This window comes from Peromyscus maniculatus, chromosome X (genome assembly GCF_049852395.1).
Source record: "Peromyscus maniculatus bairdii isolate BWxNUB_F1_BW_parent chromosome X, HU_Pman_BW_mat_3.1, whole genome shotgun sequence".
NCBI lineage: Eukaryota > Metazoa > Chordata > Mammalia > Rodentia > Cricetidae > Peromyscus > Peromyscus maniculatus.
In genome coordinates this window covers 21,639,270-21,655,811 of record NC_134875.1, presented here as the reverse complement: position 1 = coordinate 21,655,811, position 16,542 = coordinate 21,639,270, and the positions used below count along the sequence as shown (strand labels likewise).

The 16,542-nt window shown below is 39.3% G+C and overlaps 1 protein-coding gene across 2 annotated transcripts in view; it reads left to right on the top strand.

Annotated features, from left to right (window-relative positions):
* Positions 1-16,542, top strand: part of Pabir3 (PABIR family member 3) — a 57,935-nt gene that overhangs the window by 22,089 nt on the left and 19,304 nt on the right. The window contains exons 5-9 of one of the 2 annotated variants that reach the window (XM_042269120.2): positions 276-319; positions 426-447; positions 2,691-2,783; positions 4,762-4,811; positions 9,331-9,419. In XM_042269120.2, coding sequence (XP_042125054.1) covers positions 276-319; positions 426-447; positions 2,691-2,783; positions 4,762-4,779 — 177 coding nt within the window. In that variant the 3' untranslated portion in view covers positions 4,780-4,811; positions 9,331-9,419. Of the gene's footprint in view, positions 1-275; positions 320-425; positions 448-2,690; positions 2,784-4,761; positions 4,812-9,326; positions 9,420-16,542 lie in introns of both variants that reach the window. The other variant, XM_042269119.2, reaches the window with a different exon arrangement.

The window sequence follows — 16,542 nt, the reverse complement described above, 5'->3', positions numbered from 1 at the left end:
AGGCACAGAGTTTCTCATACAGTCAATTTCTGTGTATTTGATCTGTTGCAATGCAGAAGTAATTGACCACTGCTGTGGTAATTTGTAGGATAACAGAGTAGAGAGCTGGCCACTTGCTCGAGATTTGTTCATAATGAAACAATGTAGCTCTTCCATAGCCTAGTGGATGACAATGAAGTACAGCTTAGTGAAATTTGAAACTCCCAACCTAAACGAAATTTAGTAGGCCAGTAGGATTTGGGCCCTCAGTTTATTCTTATTTCTTTACCTTCCAGGAAGAAGGGATGGATTTAGCAAGCAGAGAAGCAATGCATGAACGGTGAGTGCCATACTTTGAGTTACTGTTTTGATCATTTGTATATTCGGTTACATCTTTTCCTTCAGATGGGCTGGCTATAGCACTAATCATTTCTTTTCTTTTGCAGGAAAATGCATACTGCTATGCAGGTAAGTCAGACTTGGGAAGAAACTCTAAATCTGGTACAACCTTTACATTTTAATTTTGTAGAAAATTTCTGTTTTCATGAATATGGTGTCGTGTTGACAGCATCCACATTGCAGTTCACAACCTCCCATCACTCCAGTTCCAGCGGACCTGCCACCCTCTTATGACCTCCGTGGGTTCCTCCACACATGTGATGCCCACAGACTGACTCAGGCTCACACATACACACAACAATTACAAAAAGATCCTTACAAAGAAACATTTTACAGTTTTACCCATAAGAATAAATGTCATTATTTGAAAGAGGAGCTGAAATAACAGTTTTCTGACCCCAAACTGTGGATGTAGCTGGGAGCTGTGAAGTCTCTCTATAGATATAATACTGGAAAAGTGGAGACAGGAGGATTCTTCCAACCTAGAAATATCAGGCCAGCCTGGACAATAGAGTGGGGGTTGGGGCGGGAGACAGAAACACAGAGACAGACAGACACAGGAGGGAGACAGAGAAACAGAGAAAGACAGAGAAACAGAGACACAGAGTGGAGTGAGACATTCAGAGACACACAGAGAAAGAAACAGAGACAGAGAGACACATAGAGAGAAACAGAGAGATACTGATTGAGGTTGATTCTGTTGTGGACCAATGGACCAACTTGCTCTTTCCTGATGAACCCAAGAAAAGTTCAGTTGTTGCCAGCACTGGGTAGGTAGAGCCGGGAGTACCAGAAGTTCAAAGCCATCCTTGACTGCAAGTTTGAAGCCAGCCTGGCTACATGAGACCCTGGTCTTTAACAAAAGGTTAAGGACTAAGGACATGGCTTAATTAGTGAAGTGCTTGTCACACAAGCGTGGGAACCAGAGTTTGAGTCCCAGTGCCCATGTGAAAAACCCAGACGTGGTAGTGTGTGCCTGTAACATCATCACTGGCAGGGGCTGGGAACAAAGATAGGAAGTTCCTTTGAGCTTACTGGTCAGCCAGTCTAAATGAATTCGTGAACTCCAGATTTATGAGAGAAATAATGTGGAAAGTGATTGAAGAAAACATCTGACTTTGATCTCTGGCTCCATGTGTGCATGTGGGTACATGCACTGGCATGCACTTGCATACACACACACACACACACACACACACACACACAAGCTCATTTGTGCTGAAATGTTTAGATGACAAAACAATGTTCTTCCCATCTATATAATTTAGCAGCTGTGGGTTAGATTGTTAGGGGTAAATTTACTGGGCTAATATGGCCTTTATTTCAATAATTTATAATATTTCCATGGATAGTTTGACATACAGCCTTTAATTTCAACGTTTAGGCTATAGGTATATCCCTACTTTATGTTTTTAAATGTCTGTATACAGTGTAGTTACTTAGCTGTGGTTGTTCCATGGCTTTTACTCGTCTTTCTGAGCATCCATGACAAAACAAGAGAGATGCTGGCTAATGTCAACCTCCAGACTAAGAAGTCAGTAGATGAGGAAATGGGTTCTTGGAGGAAGACATCTTTTCCTTTGAAAGATGCCTCAGATGGGCACCAGGCCCTCATTTGAGAGTAGCTTTTGAAGTCACTGGCTAGGTGAGTACTGAGCTCTGGAGTCTTGGCCCTTTTCAGGCTTCATAGTGATTTAGTTTGTAGATGCTGTTGGAGTTTCTTAACTGAGCAGATTCATTTCATTGTTTTAGGTGTTGGCATGAGTGAATACGATGTTGGGAACCTGGATGTTGGGAGGTGGAAGAGAATACATACTACACAAATATAACTTGACTGCGGTTTTGGAAAAGAATGCATTTTAAAATCCTGAGTTATGGGAGTAATACTGTGCAGGAAAGGACCAAAAATGATTTAGTGAGAATTACAATACAAATGAAATATCAGGCATAAATATGTATATTAGTTTATAGTTTTCAATAGCACAGCAATAGGTCCAACCATAAGGAAAATATTAATTTTAGGGCCTGAGTATATTGTATAATAGCTCAATATCGAGTGTTCACAATGCCTTTTTCGGGTACTGGGTAAGCACCTCATGAACCATGTAGTTCTCTCCTCCAAAAGATCAAGGGTGCCATTGCTTTATCAACATGATTCTTAGGTTCCCCACTTGCTTTGTGGTAAGAGATCCTCACTGTTGCACTGTGATCCTGTCCTAAGTACACCCCTGCTCATCAACAGCTATTTCTGCCAAGGGCTTGAATAGTATGCAGCTGGTGCTGCAATGGTACACTTCTTTCTGTTTACACAGAATGGCAACACCACTGTGAAGCAATTAACTATAAGGAACATCCAACTGATTCCGGTTTCCCCAATGGCTTCTCTCACCAAGAAACCTAGGAAGGTAAGAAAGGGGTGCTTAAAAGTCTATACCTCTTGAAATGGTGATGGTTGTTAATCATTACCCACTCAAGTCTTTAGGGGAATATATTTGACTATATATACCCAATTCTGTGTGATTGTTTTCCTGCCAAGCATGGTGACGCCTGCGTGTAATCTCAGCACTCACAAGGCTGAAGCAGGAGGATCTCAAGTGTGAGGCCATCTTGGGTTACAGAGTAAGATTGTTTCAAACACAAACGTAAAATAACCTGTGAAATACTTTACCCTTCTTCTTCCTTTCTTAAACATGTTATCTGCTTTGAACTAAATCCAGCAGCTTTTTAATGTATAGTTGAATCAATTTTGGAATCACATACATTTCTATAACTACAGCCATAGTGAAGATCGAGAGAAGCCCTCAGTCTAATTCCCTCTTGATGCTTTGTACTCAGCCTTTTCCCATCAGCCCTGCATGCCCTAGGAAGCCACTGAGAAAAGCAGTGATTTTAAAATCTCTATTCCAATTTGTTTTTTACAGTGATTTTCTTCCCATCCTTACAAATGTGTGTGAATTGCGGTGGTTTGCCTTCAAGCCCTATTCACAAGTCCATGCGATAGTTTCAGCTTTTCATTGGTTCTGTTTGTTTTGTTTGTTCAGACAAGGTCTTTCTCTGTAGCTCAGGTTGGACTTGAACTTGTGGTGATCCTTCTGCCTCAGCCTCCCAAGTGTTGAGATCACAGGTGTGAACTACCATGGCTAACTCTTATGTGACCACTTTCTTTTTCACGTCTCTTCCTTCCTTCCTTCCTTCCTTCCTTCCTTCCTTCCTTCCTTCCTTCCTTCCTTCCTTCCTTCCTTCCTTCCTTCCTTCCTTCCTTCCATCCCTTGAGATGGAACTCAGGGTCTTGTGCATACTAGTCCAACAATCTACCAGTAAACTATATCCTTGGCCTTCATTTTACTTTTTGAGACAGGATGTTGATAAATTGCCCAGGGTAGCCTTCAACTCACTGTGTATGTCAGACTGGTCTTGAATTTGACATCCTCCTGGCTTGGCTCCTGAATAACTAGGATTGTAAGCTTACCCTATCAGGTTAAGTGACAATTTTCCATTTAAGTTTATGTTGTTTGAAAATACTAAAGTGCTTGTAAAATAAATTCCCTTTGCAATGCTGGGAATAAAACTCAGGGTCTCATGTGAGCAGGGCAAGCACTCCATCACTGAACTAATCTGGCCCCCAAGGAAGTATTCCAGTAGCTTCAAAGAAAGTAGACTTCCAAACTCTATGAAAATGAAGTTACTTTGCTTTAGTGAGATTAAAATATCATTTGTTTCAGTTTATCATTTTATATACTGAAAAGAAAAAAATCAGGTGACCAAGTGGTGAATTCGGCAATTCATTAACCCTGGTTTGAGCATAATCTTTCTCTGACCAAGTTTGAATTTGTTCATAAGCATCTATAGCACTTTATTGATTTGCTTCAAACATGAGCTCATGTACTTCAGGCTACCCTCAAATTTGATATGTAGCAGGGGATAACCTTAAATTTCTGATCCTCTAGCCTGCACATCCTAAGTAGTGGGATTCCAGGCATGCAGCATTGTATCTAGTTTTCACGGTGCTGGGGATCAACCCCAGAGCATCTTTAACACGCTAGCTAAAACACTCTACCCACTGACAGACACCACCAGCTTTCTAAAGCACTTCAGAGAAAATATCTCTGGGGATCTGCAGTTTAGTGGTAGTACTCCACAGTGCTTGCCCTGCATGCGCAAGGTCATGGGTTCAATCCCCAACATTGCAAGAACGTTTTCGTCTTTGTTTTTAATCTTATCTCATATTAATATTTAGAGAAAGGCAATGCAATTATGTGATGTTACATAATATACAGACTTCTCGTTAGTACATAGACTCAAGTGTTTATAATGAAATCACAATTGATTTTGTTTCAAAGTTTTCTTGTAATAATCATGATGGTTTTATTTTATAATTCACAGGACTATCAGAACTTTTAGACCAAGGATCCTGCAAACATCAAAAAGAAAAGGTACCTTTATATTCTGGTAGAAATAAATGTAACTTTGAATTATTTTGTAAAATAAGTTAATATCAAATGTTATTCAATTTTTTTTGTTTTAATTTGGTTATTGTTTTTGTTCTTTTTTTTTTTTCTTTTTTTTTTCTTTTTTTTTTTTTTAAAGATTTATTTATTTTTATTATGTATACGGTGTTCTACCTGCATGTATGGCTGTTCTGCAAGCCAGAAGAGAGCACCAGAATGCATTATAGATGGTTGTGAGTCACCATGTGGTTGCTGGGAATTGAACTCAGAACCTCTGGAAGAACAGCCAGTGCTCTTAACCTCTGAGCCATCTCTCCAGCCCTGTTTTTGTTCTTTTAGACTGAGTTTCACTGTGTAGCCCTGGCTGGCCTGGAACTTGCTATATAGATCAGGCTGGCTTCAGACTCATGGAGATCCACCTGCCTTTGCCTCCCAAATGCTGGAATTAAAAGTGTTTGCCACCACACCTGACTAAAAACTTTAAAAACATTTGAATGTTTAATTTTTTCAGAAGTTCATACACAAGAGGACTCTGATCACAGACTTTCCTCCTCTCCTCTCATTGTGTGTGTGTGTGTGTGTGTGTGTGTGTGTGTGTGTATCTGTGTGTGGGTATATGCATGTGACTGCTGTCCTCAGAGGCAACAAGAGAATGTCACATTTCATGGAGCTTGAGTTAAAGGTGCTTGTGAGTGGCCTGGTTTGGGTGCTGGAACTGACTTCTGGCCCTTTGCAAGAGCAGGGTGTGGTCTAAAATGCCGATCATCTCTCTAGCCTTCAAAAAATTGTTTTCAAAGCATTTATTTTAAAAATACATTTGATAAATCACCAGGCCTTTCATTTTCTCCCAATAGAAATATATTTAAAGACATAGTGAAAACTGTAAAATTCTATATATATAAGTATGAATTGGAGAATGTATTTAGTATTCAGCTCAGGATACACCAAACTTTCCAGTGATACCTCACTAGGCTATGTTCTTCCTCCTTTGTAAACACAGCTACTGAACTACATGTTTAGTACAAAGATTAACTGCTGTTGATGGGAGAAAGGGTAAATAAGAAGGAAATAAAAATTGTGTTTGTGAAAATCAGTTATGGTAAAGAAAGAGAAGAAAAAATATAGGGGAAAGTTTGGTATATATCACAATGGTTTATATATTTTAGATTAATTAATTAATTAGTTACATTCCTGACAATGCACCTAACTCAGTTCTGTGAACAAGACTAGGTAAAATCTGGCTGTGCGTGGTGTCAGCATGTCTCTAATCCCAGCCTTTGGGAGGTAGAACCAGGAGAATCTGGATTTCAAGGTCATCCTTAGCTGGATAGCAAGTTTGATACTAGCCTTGACTACTGAATGACACTTTGTCTCAAAAAATGGCTAAATAAACTTTGAAAAATATATAAGAAGTCTAATGTAATAATATATTTGCAAATATATTAGCAGTCTAGGAGCTCTTAGAAAGTAGAAGTCATTTGCATATTTAAAAGTATCGGATAGCGGAATGTAGATAATTTGGTAGAGTGCTTGCCTAGCATGCAAGAAACCCTGAGTTCAATCCCTCGCACTACATAAACTAGAAACAGCAGTGCATGCCTGGAATCCCAGCATGATGGAGGTTAAGTAAGAAGATCAGAAGTTTAAGGTGGTCCTTGGGTATACAGAGAATTTAAGGCCACCCTGGGCTACATTAAAGACATAAATAAATAAATAAACCAATAGTGTGCTTAAATTAGAGCATAAATACCACACTGGAGTTGTTTTCCTTTTGCTACAGTTATACACAAAATATTTTATCACGTGGTGACATTTTCTTAGAATTTATTGATTAAAATTTTTCTTTGGGTTTCGTAGTACTGCTGAGGTGTAGAATCCTGGCCTAGCAGGCATGAGGCCCTGGACTGAATCCTCAGCATTGCATAAAATTGTCTGCATCACTTAGTTTTGGCATAATCCACTTGGTCTCCTCCCAGTGCCGTGTCATCTCGCTCACACACACCCATATCATGTATCTGGCTTTCAGCTGCTCCAGAGGGCAACTGCCTTATTTGTTTGTGTGTCCCTAAGGTAATTCCAAAGTGAACTCTGCGTATGCCAGAGTCTGTATGCTAAGTCAGACTCTCCCAGGCATGCCCTACCCAAATACGATACAAATTCATTTGGTCATTAGTGATCAAACTCAATAGCAAGTGTGCTGAAATCTAATCTCATTGAAACATTTTGGAATATTAATATTCACCTGGGGAACAACCTCTGTCCTATTTGGAGCCCATCAACACAAATGAGCTACAGGGAAAGATGATATAAAATACAAAAGAAGGCTCTGGTTGAGGAAACTGTTAAAAAGATTGAGGACATTGGAAAGTACAAGAACATGAGATAAAAATTAGGCTCTCAAGTGTATGTGATGAGCAGCAATTCATTCTCCGAGGGTAATCAGGACCTGATAAGGCTTCAATTGGCAAGTCCACGAAATTTGAAGAAACTAGACAGATGTAAAATACTACTTTTAAACTAATGCTAAGATTACCAAAGCATATTTCAAATTTGATTTTATGAGAAATACATTTTCGTTTTCCATAGTTCACATTTAAGTGAAAAGAGAGACATGGGTCATTTTTCTCTAGCAATATAAGCATAATCTAGCAGGGAACAGGACGTGGGGCCTCTTTAGCCCCGCATAAGCTGTGGGTTTATGGTAAGAAGGTCTATTGACTATCTCATGGGCACTTTCGTTGTCGTGTTGCTGAAAATTGAGTCCAGAGCCTTTCACATGCTAGGCAAATATTGTATCACTGAACTGCACCTCCAGCCCTTCTTGGGTCATTTTTAAGTGGTAGCCTTAATGAGTTATCTTTCACATATACCCTACATGAGATGGTATGGACTCGAGGATCAGTTTTTCCCACGGGCAGATACTATTACAAGAATGAAACTGCGAAGACGAACACTTACATCAAGGCAATATGTGTAGCAATTCTTCTTTTACACACGTCTACCTATACCAGGCAAGGGCTCTGCCACAGAGGTAGCCCTCCCTCCCCCGGCCTAGTCATGTGCTTTTTCACAGTCAAGGGTTTCTGGTCAGCATTTAAAAATGTGTTTATACTGTTCATTGTGTGCTATAGGAGAATTTATCTATTAGTTACAGTGTATGTTTGGAAAATCAAGCAAAGTATAAAGACCCATGTTTATAATCCCAGGTTGCCTGGCCTACAGAGTGAGTTCTGGCTATGTTGGGCTATAGAATGAAGCCCAGTCTCAAAACAAATAAATGAATGAATAAGTAAATAGCCATGTTACAGTCCTTGGTTAATACTAAAAATGATAGTTTCTTAAACATAAATCACTTTGTTCTAATTAACTCACTATATAAAATAAACAAAACCACAAATAAAAGCATCACATAGCTAGTTTAAAGAAGGCACTTGTCTTGGTTTGGGTTTTTATTGCTGTGAAGAGACACCATGACCACAGCAACTCTTAGAAAGAAAACATTGAATAGAGGTGGTGGCTCACTTACAGTTCAGAGGTTCAGCCCATTATCACTGTGACAAGGAGCGTGGTGGCGTTCAGGCAGATGTGGTGCTGGCTACGACCTGACCAGAAGACAGCAGGAAATCAACTGACTGTCACACTGAGTTAATCTTGAGAAAAAGACCTTAAATCCCGCCTCCGCATGACACACTTCCTCCAACAAGGCCACGAGTCCTAATAGTGCCACTCCCTTTGGGGCCCATTGTCTTTCAAACCACCACAGCACTCAAACACTTGCCAAGTCACAACCAAACTTTAAACATAGTAAAATGGCCATTCTGAAGCAATGGTGCTGTGCTTTAGGATTTATACTTTCACTACCAATTATAGTTTATTCCCTATCTATCACAAAAAAGAAAACTATGATGGAGTTGAAACTTTAAAATCTAGCTTTGTATCTGCTTTCATAAATCATATATCCAGAGTTTGCTGGTTCTCCATTCTTCCCATCACCCAATAGTGTCTGCTCTTGGACTTCTTTCTAAATAGTATAATATGCCCACACTTACACCTGCTTAAATTTATACATCTGTAAATTATAGACAAGGAGAGATATATAAGGGAAACATATGTTTTTTGTTTGTTTGTATCTGAGTTTCAGTCATCTCACTTAATATACTTCCCAAGTCCATCCATTTTAATGCAGATACCGTGATTTCACTTTTATTTCCAGCTGAATAATACTAGTATTGAATATCTACCATAGTTTCATTATCCATTGAAATGGCGGTTATTTTTAAAAGTAACAAACTATCTCATTCTGAAGCCCATGCTGGCCTGAAGGTCATGGCAAAGTTTCTGCTGCCACCTCTGGTGTGAGCCACCACAACTGGCTTCAGATTTGCTTTTCTATTAACGTCTTCCGTGCTTTACACATCAATAGCAGTGAGTAAGCATTGCTTCACAATTCAAATTTGGTTAAATAATACATGTCTGTCCTGGCCTACCCTTTTGTCATAGGTAGAATGGAGCTTGAAGATCAGCCAAGTAAAATTTGCACGTGTTACCATCTTATAACCTCCTTAATCTTCTCAATTGTCAACACAACGTTTGGTGAGTATTAACATGGGAGTTATAAAAAACAATTATTGGCCATTTCCCACTTTGTTTTAAAGTATACTGTGACTACTATATATATTCAGAAATATGGTACATTACTCTATGGAAAAGTTACAAAGTACTATTCCAAATGGGTGCTATCAACTTTTGTTCATTTCCCTAGCATGTGTATTACTCATGTTTGATGGATACACTTTTAGAAGGGATGTTTAGGCATTTGGTTAAGAAGTTTAGAGAAACACATAAGAATCTGGGACTTGGATCTGGGACTATACGTAGTTCAGTGGCCGAGCATGGTGAGTTTGCATGAGGCCTCAGGTTCAATGCCCAGTACCACACAAAAAAGTGGAGTTGGTAGGGTAGTTCAGTTGGAAGAGTGCTTGCCTAGCATGCATGATCCCCTGAACCACATAAATCAGCTTTAGTGGTACACACCTGTGATCCCAGTACTTCAAGATAATCCTCAACTACATAGAAAGTTTAAGGCCAGTCTGGGATACACGAAAGTCTGACTCAAAATGACCAAAACAAAAACTAAAGTTGGTAGGGAGTTTTATTAAAAAGCATACCTCCCAAAGCATGCTTTAATTGTTTAAAGAGAAATAGAAGAGATGTGCTGATTTTTCTCATTCTGCTCTTGTGGAACTATTTTTATGACTAAATGCTAGATGTTTGCATCACAGATTTCGTGATCTGTGTACACAAAACAGTGTTTCTTGAATGTTGTAACAGATGAGTAGCATGCACTTCTCCTAATCTAGACACTCTTGCACTCTTGATGGAAATAGCAGCAAGACTGGATCTTCCTCCTCCTCCTCTTCCTCCTTCTCTTTCTTCTCCTCCTTCATTTTCTTCTTTTTGTGGTATTTTGAGACAGGATTGTTCATCGTAACAAGCCTAGTTGTCCTGGAACTCACTCTGTAGGCCAGGCTGGCCTTGAAATCACAGAGATCCGCCTGCCTTTGCTTCTTGGGTGCTGGGATCAAAGGTGTGCGCCACTACTGCTTAGCTAATTGGATCTTCTTCTAACTCACCCTCTACCAAGCATCACTTTCTGATACTGGTTCTCTAGTTTATTCTAGTAGATTTCTGCTAAGTGATTCATATAGTTCAAGATTTTCTCACACGTGGTGGGGGCGGAGTAGAGCAAGGTAGATCAATAACAGATGGTATAGTAGAGTTTAGACTATCTCCTATTTGTCATTTTTTCAGTTTCCCAATATTCTGTTTATCTATAGAGCTTGCATGCTTGAATCTTGTGCTCTTAAATTCATTGCAGAAATACTTTATGGTTTTCCAAATAAAAACTATGTTGAAGATCCAGTCATATACCTCTAAGGGTGTTAATACATAGAAAATTTTTCTCCTTAATTTTTTGTTTGTTTGATTGAGGCAAGGTTTCATGTAGCCAGAGTGGCCTTTATGCCTCTTGCCTCCACCTCCCAGTTGCTGTGATTACAGGTATGCTCCAGCATACTCAGGCTGTCCCTTGATATTTTCTTGTTTAATTTGATTTTTTTGTGATTGGAAACAGAATCCAAGTTTTTGCACATGCTAGGCAGTAGTAACTCTACTCACTCCTGAGTCCCATTCCTAGTCCCTTGATTTTGTTTAAGACCTGAGATGTAGCACGAAACCTGGAGCCAGATATCAGGGTAAATGCTGAAAGATCAGAGACAAAGGAGCAAGCCACAGCCACCTCTTAAAAGTAGGATTTGTGCCATACTGAGATCTGGATTTACTTATAAGAACAACAAAATGAAGTTTTTAGACACATAAAAGTATAGATTTTAATAAAGTATGATTATTCAATTAACCACCAGGCAAGCCATTTTTAAAAATGATGCACTTAGATCTAGGAGTGCAACTCAGTAGTAAAGCGCTTGCCCAGCATGCTTGAGGAGCTGTGTTTGATCTCTAGGACTATATATAACAAACGAGGTCCTTAACGGCCATACTAGTTTTTAAATAACGCTTTCAGTAATTGCTAGTTTCCACTGAGGACGGAAACCATGTCATCTATGAAAGCAATTTTGAAAATCAATGCAGCTAGTTATACCACAGATCCAAGGATTGCTTATTTTGCTCAGGAATCCTTGGGTGTTTAATTTGTTGGGAAGGTGTAGGAAGAGAAACAGCAAGATAAATAAAAGCTAATTGAATAAAAAGAAAATAATAAGTAATTGGGGCTTCACTGAATTTGTACTCATCCTAATTAGCCCTGATCAACTTTACATTCTAATTAAAGTGGGAGGGGGGAGAAAATGTCAGAAAATACAACCTTTTTCATTTTTATGATTTTTTTTGCTCATCTTCACGACTATTGCCTGACTTAATTAAATACAAGTTTAATATATTTGGACTTTTGCAACAACAACAAAAAATATCATGTTTACAGGTATTCACTGAGGGTTTTGTATTTTTTAAACCCCAATTGTTTTCTTTTTAAAAAATCTCAAGGGTTTTTAAATAGGAAAAATCATGTTAAAAGTTTTAAATCTAAAGCAAATGCTTTAAGTAACTTGATATTAATATTAGCACTTTGAGCAGTGGAAATGTACCATCATGAAATGAAGCTGAGAATTTGTTTAAAATGCTTCAGTCAATGCAATAGAAACAGCTACCGAAAACATTAATGAAACACGGTTTACCTTCGAATATAACTGAAGGATAGGAATCTGATGTAGGTATGAAGAAATGATTGTGCTTTTACTTTTGTTTGTTTATTGTTATTTGAGACACCTTCTCACTTTGTTGTACAGGATGGCTGCCAGTCTCAGCCTACCAAGTGGTAGGATTACAGGAATGAGCCACCATGCCTTGCTGTTAAGATTTTTTAAACAGTGGCCCTGATGCATATAATTATGTTCATCTGTGATACAACTGAATTTTTGATGAGTAGTACTGAAACTTGAACCCAGGGCCTTGCACAAACTAGGCATGTGCTTTACCACTGGACTACATCTCCAGCCCTTAAATTGAATATGTATGAGGTGCGTGATGTGATAGTTCCCTGAAATGAGACAGTAGTCTATAAATTGGTGAAGGACAAGTGAACTAAAATATTTTCAGTGTGGTTGCCATATTTCTTCCTGAAGATGTAGGAAACAGCAAACATAAAGTTTCACATGTGCTATAGGCAAAGAGTTTTGGGCTTTTTTTCTTTCTTTTTTGTTTGTTTTGTTTTGTTTTGTTTTTCGAGACAGGGTTTCTCTGTGTAGATTTGGTGCCTGTCCTGGATCTCGCTCTGTAAACCAGGCTGGCTTCAAACTCACAGAGATCTGCCTGTCTCTGCCTCCCGAGTACTGGGATTAAAGGCATTCGCCACCACCGCCTGGCACAAAAAGAATTCTGTAATAAAATGGCTGACATGTTCCAGTATAAAAACTAATGATGAAAGTAAATAATGGGAACTGACAAGCCAAGTCTAGTGGCATATCCCTGTAATCCCAGTGTTTGGGAGATGGAAGCAGGAAAATTAAGAATTCAAGATCATCATGTAAGACCATATTATAAGTTTAAGGTCAGTCTGGGCTATATGAGCCCAGGATGAGCTTGCGCTCCTGATCTTCCTACATCTAGTTCCCAAGTATTGGCAATCTAGGTATGCACCACCATGCTTGACTAGTAATCATAAATTCCATTTATTAATACAGTGAGTTTTCTTATTTAATCTCAGTGAGTCATTCAAGTAAATATAGATTGCTATCCATTTATAAAGTTGTAAGATAACTGAATTGAATACATATTTTAGGCTTAAACATTATGCTTTGAAATATTTGAGAGCTGGGCTGAGATATATTCCCTGCTCCTGTTTTACACTTTTTACTAGTGTGTATTAAATTACATAAAATAATGGGTTAATAATGTTTAAGCCTAAAATATGTATTCAATTAAGTTCTTATCTTGTATCACATAGCAAGTTTGAGGCTAGCCTAGGCTATGTGAGACTGTCTAAAAAAAGCAACAAAACCAACCAGAAATGAAAACAAAAGGAACGCTAGACCAAACACCACCACCCAAACTCCAGTGGATCCTAGAAAGGTTATCTTTCAGCTACAGTTGGAAATCTTATAATGAGCCAGCTGTCAGCCCAGTTCCCTTGTCAGATAACTCTCACGATTAGCAATCTCCTACCTTAAGAACTGAGGATCGGTTTAGGTCTGGAGTTTTAGCCGGGTGGCTTGTTTCATTGGCTCCTTAGAACTGAGGTAAATCAAGTAAGCTATTAAAAGCACGTGAGTTAAGATTCTAATCTGCATTAATCTTTGTCCCTGCTTCTTGAATTATTAGTACTCCCACAACAGGATATATTTAATCTCATCGCCTAAATGAAAAATTTTAATTCACCTCGAAGCAACTATATATAAATGAATGATGAAAATGCATCTATGGCATTGGATATCTATGGGGAGAAACTAATTATGATTCCCCTCGAGTGTTTTAAATTACTTTAAAATCTGAAAAGTTGTGCTTGAAAATTCTATTATATAGATAAATTTTGTTGTCAGATAGTCGAAATTGTGCATTTAGAAAAGACCAGGAAGCCATATTAATTCCCCCCAAATACAGCTTATTTCCTTGACAGCCTATGATTTAAAACAAAGCCAGATGGTAGTGCAGATCTGTAAGCCCAGCCCTAAGGAGGCTGAGGCAGGAGACTCTTCAAGATCAAGGTTAGCTTGCCCTACACAGTGACTCCAGGACACCCTAGACCACATAGTGAGATTCTGTCTCAGACAAAGTAAACTGAATTGATTTTCAAAAGCCTGTAATATGTAAGTATAGAGATTCATCATCTATCACATAGGAATCTTGGAAATGTGCTCAGCATTTAATAATAGGAGACTTAATGACCATGGTCTCTCAGAAATAAAGCATTAAGTGAATGATGTTATTAGGCAGATCCTTAATGAATTGACCACTAGCTACTTCTATGCCATTTGGAAATCTCTGTGGCTTTACTGATATTAAAGGAAACTAGTAACAAAGATCACATAAGTCTTTTGAGGGGAAAGACCAGCCTGTATCTTTTTGAGACAAGGTCTCAATAGGTATATAGCCCTGGCTAACCTAAAACTTGCTTTGTAGACCAGGCTGACCTTGAACTCATAGAGATCCACCTGCTTTTTCTGCTTCCTGTGTGCTTGGATTAAAAGCATGCATCTTCCCACGCAGCCTAGACTGTAGTTTTTACTCTTTATTTCATGTTGATTTGTGTTTTGCCTGCATGTATGTACATGCACTAAATGCTTGCTTGGTGCCTCAGGAGGCCAGAAGGTATTGCATTTCCTGGAACCGGAATTACAAGTGGTTATGAGCCGACCACGTAGGTGCTAGGAACTGAACCCAGGTCTTCTGCAAGAGAAGCAAGTGCTCTTAACCTCTGAGCCCTCTCTTGCCTCCAGACTGTATTCTCTCTCTCTCCCTCCCTCTGTCTCTGTCTCTGTCTCTCTCTCATCTTTTTAATTCATTTTACATACCAGCTACAGATCCCCCTCTCATTCCTCCTCCTGCTCCTCCCTGCCTGTCCCTCACTCAACCCACCCCTCATCCCTTCCTCCAACAGGGTAAGTTCTCCCATGGGAGGACAGCTTAGCCTGGTACATTCAGTTGAGGCAGGACCAAGCCCCTCCCCATTGCATCAAGGGTGAGCAAGGTGTCCCACCATAGGTAATGGGATTCAGAAAGCCAGCTCATGTTCCAGGGATAGATCCTGATCACACTGTCAGGGGTCCCTCAAACAGACCCAGCTACACAACTGTCTCCCATATGCAGAGGGTCTAGTCTGGTCCCATGCATTTTCCACAGCTGTCAGTCTAAAGTTCGTGAGTTCCTTTGAGCTTGGTTCAGTTGTCTCTGTAGATTTCCCCAAAACCTGGAGCTAGGGAAATTCCAAGGAACCCACAGGGACGACTCCAGACTAGACTACTAGCAATAGTGGAGAGGGTGCCTGAACTGGCCTACCCTAGTAATCAGATCGGTGAACACCCTAACTGTCATCATAGAGCCTTCATCCAGTAACTGATGGAAGCAGATGCAGAGATCCACAACCATGCACCAGGCCGAGCTTCAGGAGTCCAGTCGAAGAGAGGGAAGAGGGATTATATGAGCAAGAGGGGTCAGACTTTATTCTTAATGAATACGAGAGTCCTGAGTTTTGTAGCTCAAGTTCTGCCCCTGGTTCTGAGTGATTTTGAATAGGACACTTCAGCTGTCTGGACTTCAGGTGTTTGATCTGTAAAATAGAGTTGGACTGGACGTTTATAAGGTCCCTTCTGCCTCTTAATTTTTTATTGAGTCTGGAAGACTATCTTCCTCCATCTTCACTAGACTGACATTCAAAGTTGTGGTAGCATGAAATTTCAGACCACTTAAGAATATTTAAGAAATTAGACAGCTTTGTTGCAAATATTTTTATTCTTCTCGGCAACAAGAAACTAATTTTGTTCAGCCTCATCAATAGTCTCCTCTATTCCCTAAATTATGCATGATTTATGATGAAATACAGAAAGCTAATTTCCCCCTGGTTTCTTGTTTTGTGTGAAAAAATGATCCTCTCAGGCTCTCCTTATTAATAACAAGTTCCAATGGACAGAGCACTCACCATAACATTTTCTTTGTACTGTAACTACAGCTTGAGCAAAACAAAATAAGAGTTATGCTTGGTGTGTTTGTTCCAGAGAATCAAGAAAGACGTGGCCCAAAGTGCCATTTGCTATAAAAATGCTGTCCTGCTATGCACTGGGAAGCACTTGTCTAGCACTAAAGAGGACGCTACCAGCAAATGAGCCTTTTCTTTTTCTTCAATAATTACTGTATGGCTAGAAGAAAAGCCCTCTAAGGTCAATTTAGCTTATTTCTTGGCATGGGCCTTTGCTTGGTAAGTCTCTATTAAACACAAATAAAAAAAAAAAAGGACACATTTGAAAGTTGCAAACAGCTGGCTTGTAACTGTGCTGAGGAAGGAAATACTTAAAAATGTCATTATCCAGCAGAGGAACCTAATTATACTTTCCTTTTCTAGTCTTGCTTTTCTGTAAGGACGGGTTTAGTTTGCTTCCTTAACTAGACTTGTAGGAAGCTCCTCTGGGGTTTACATCAAGCCCTGTTCTCG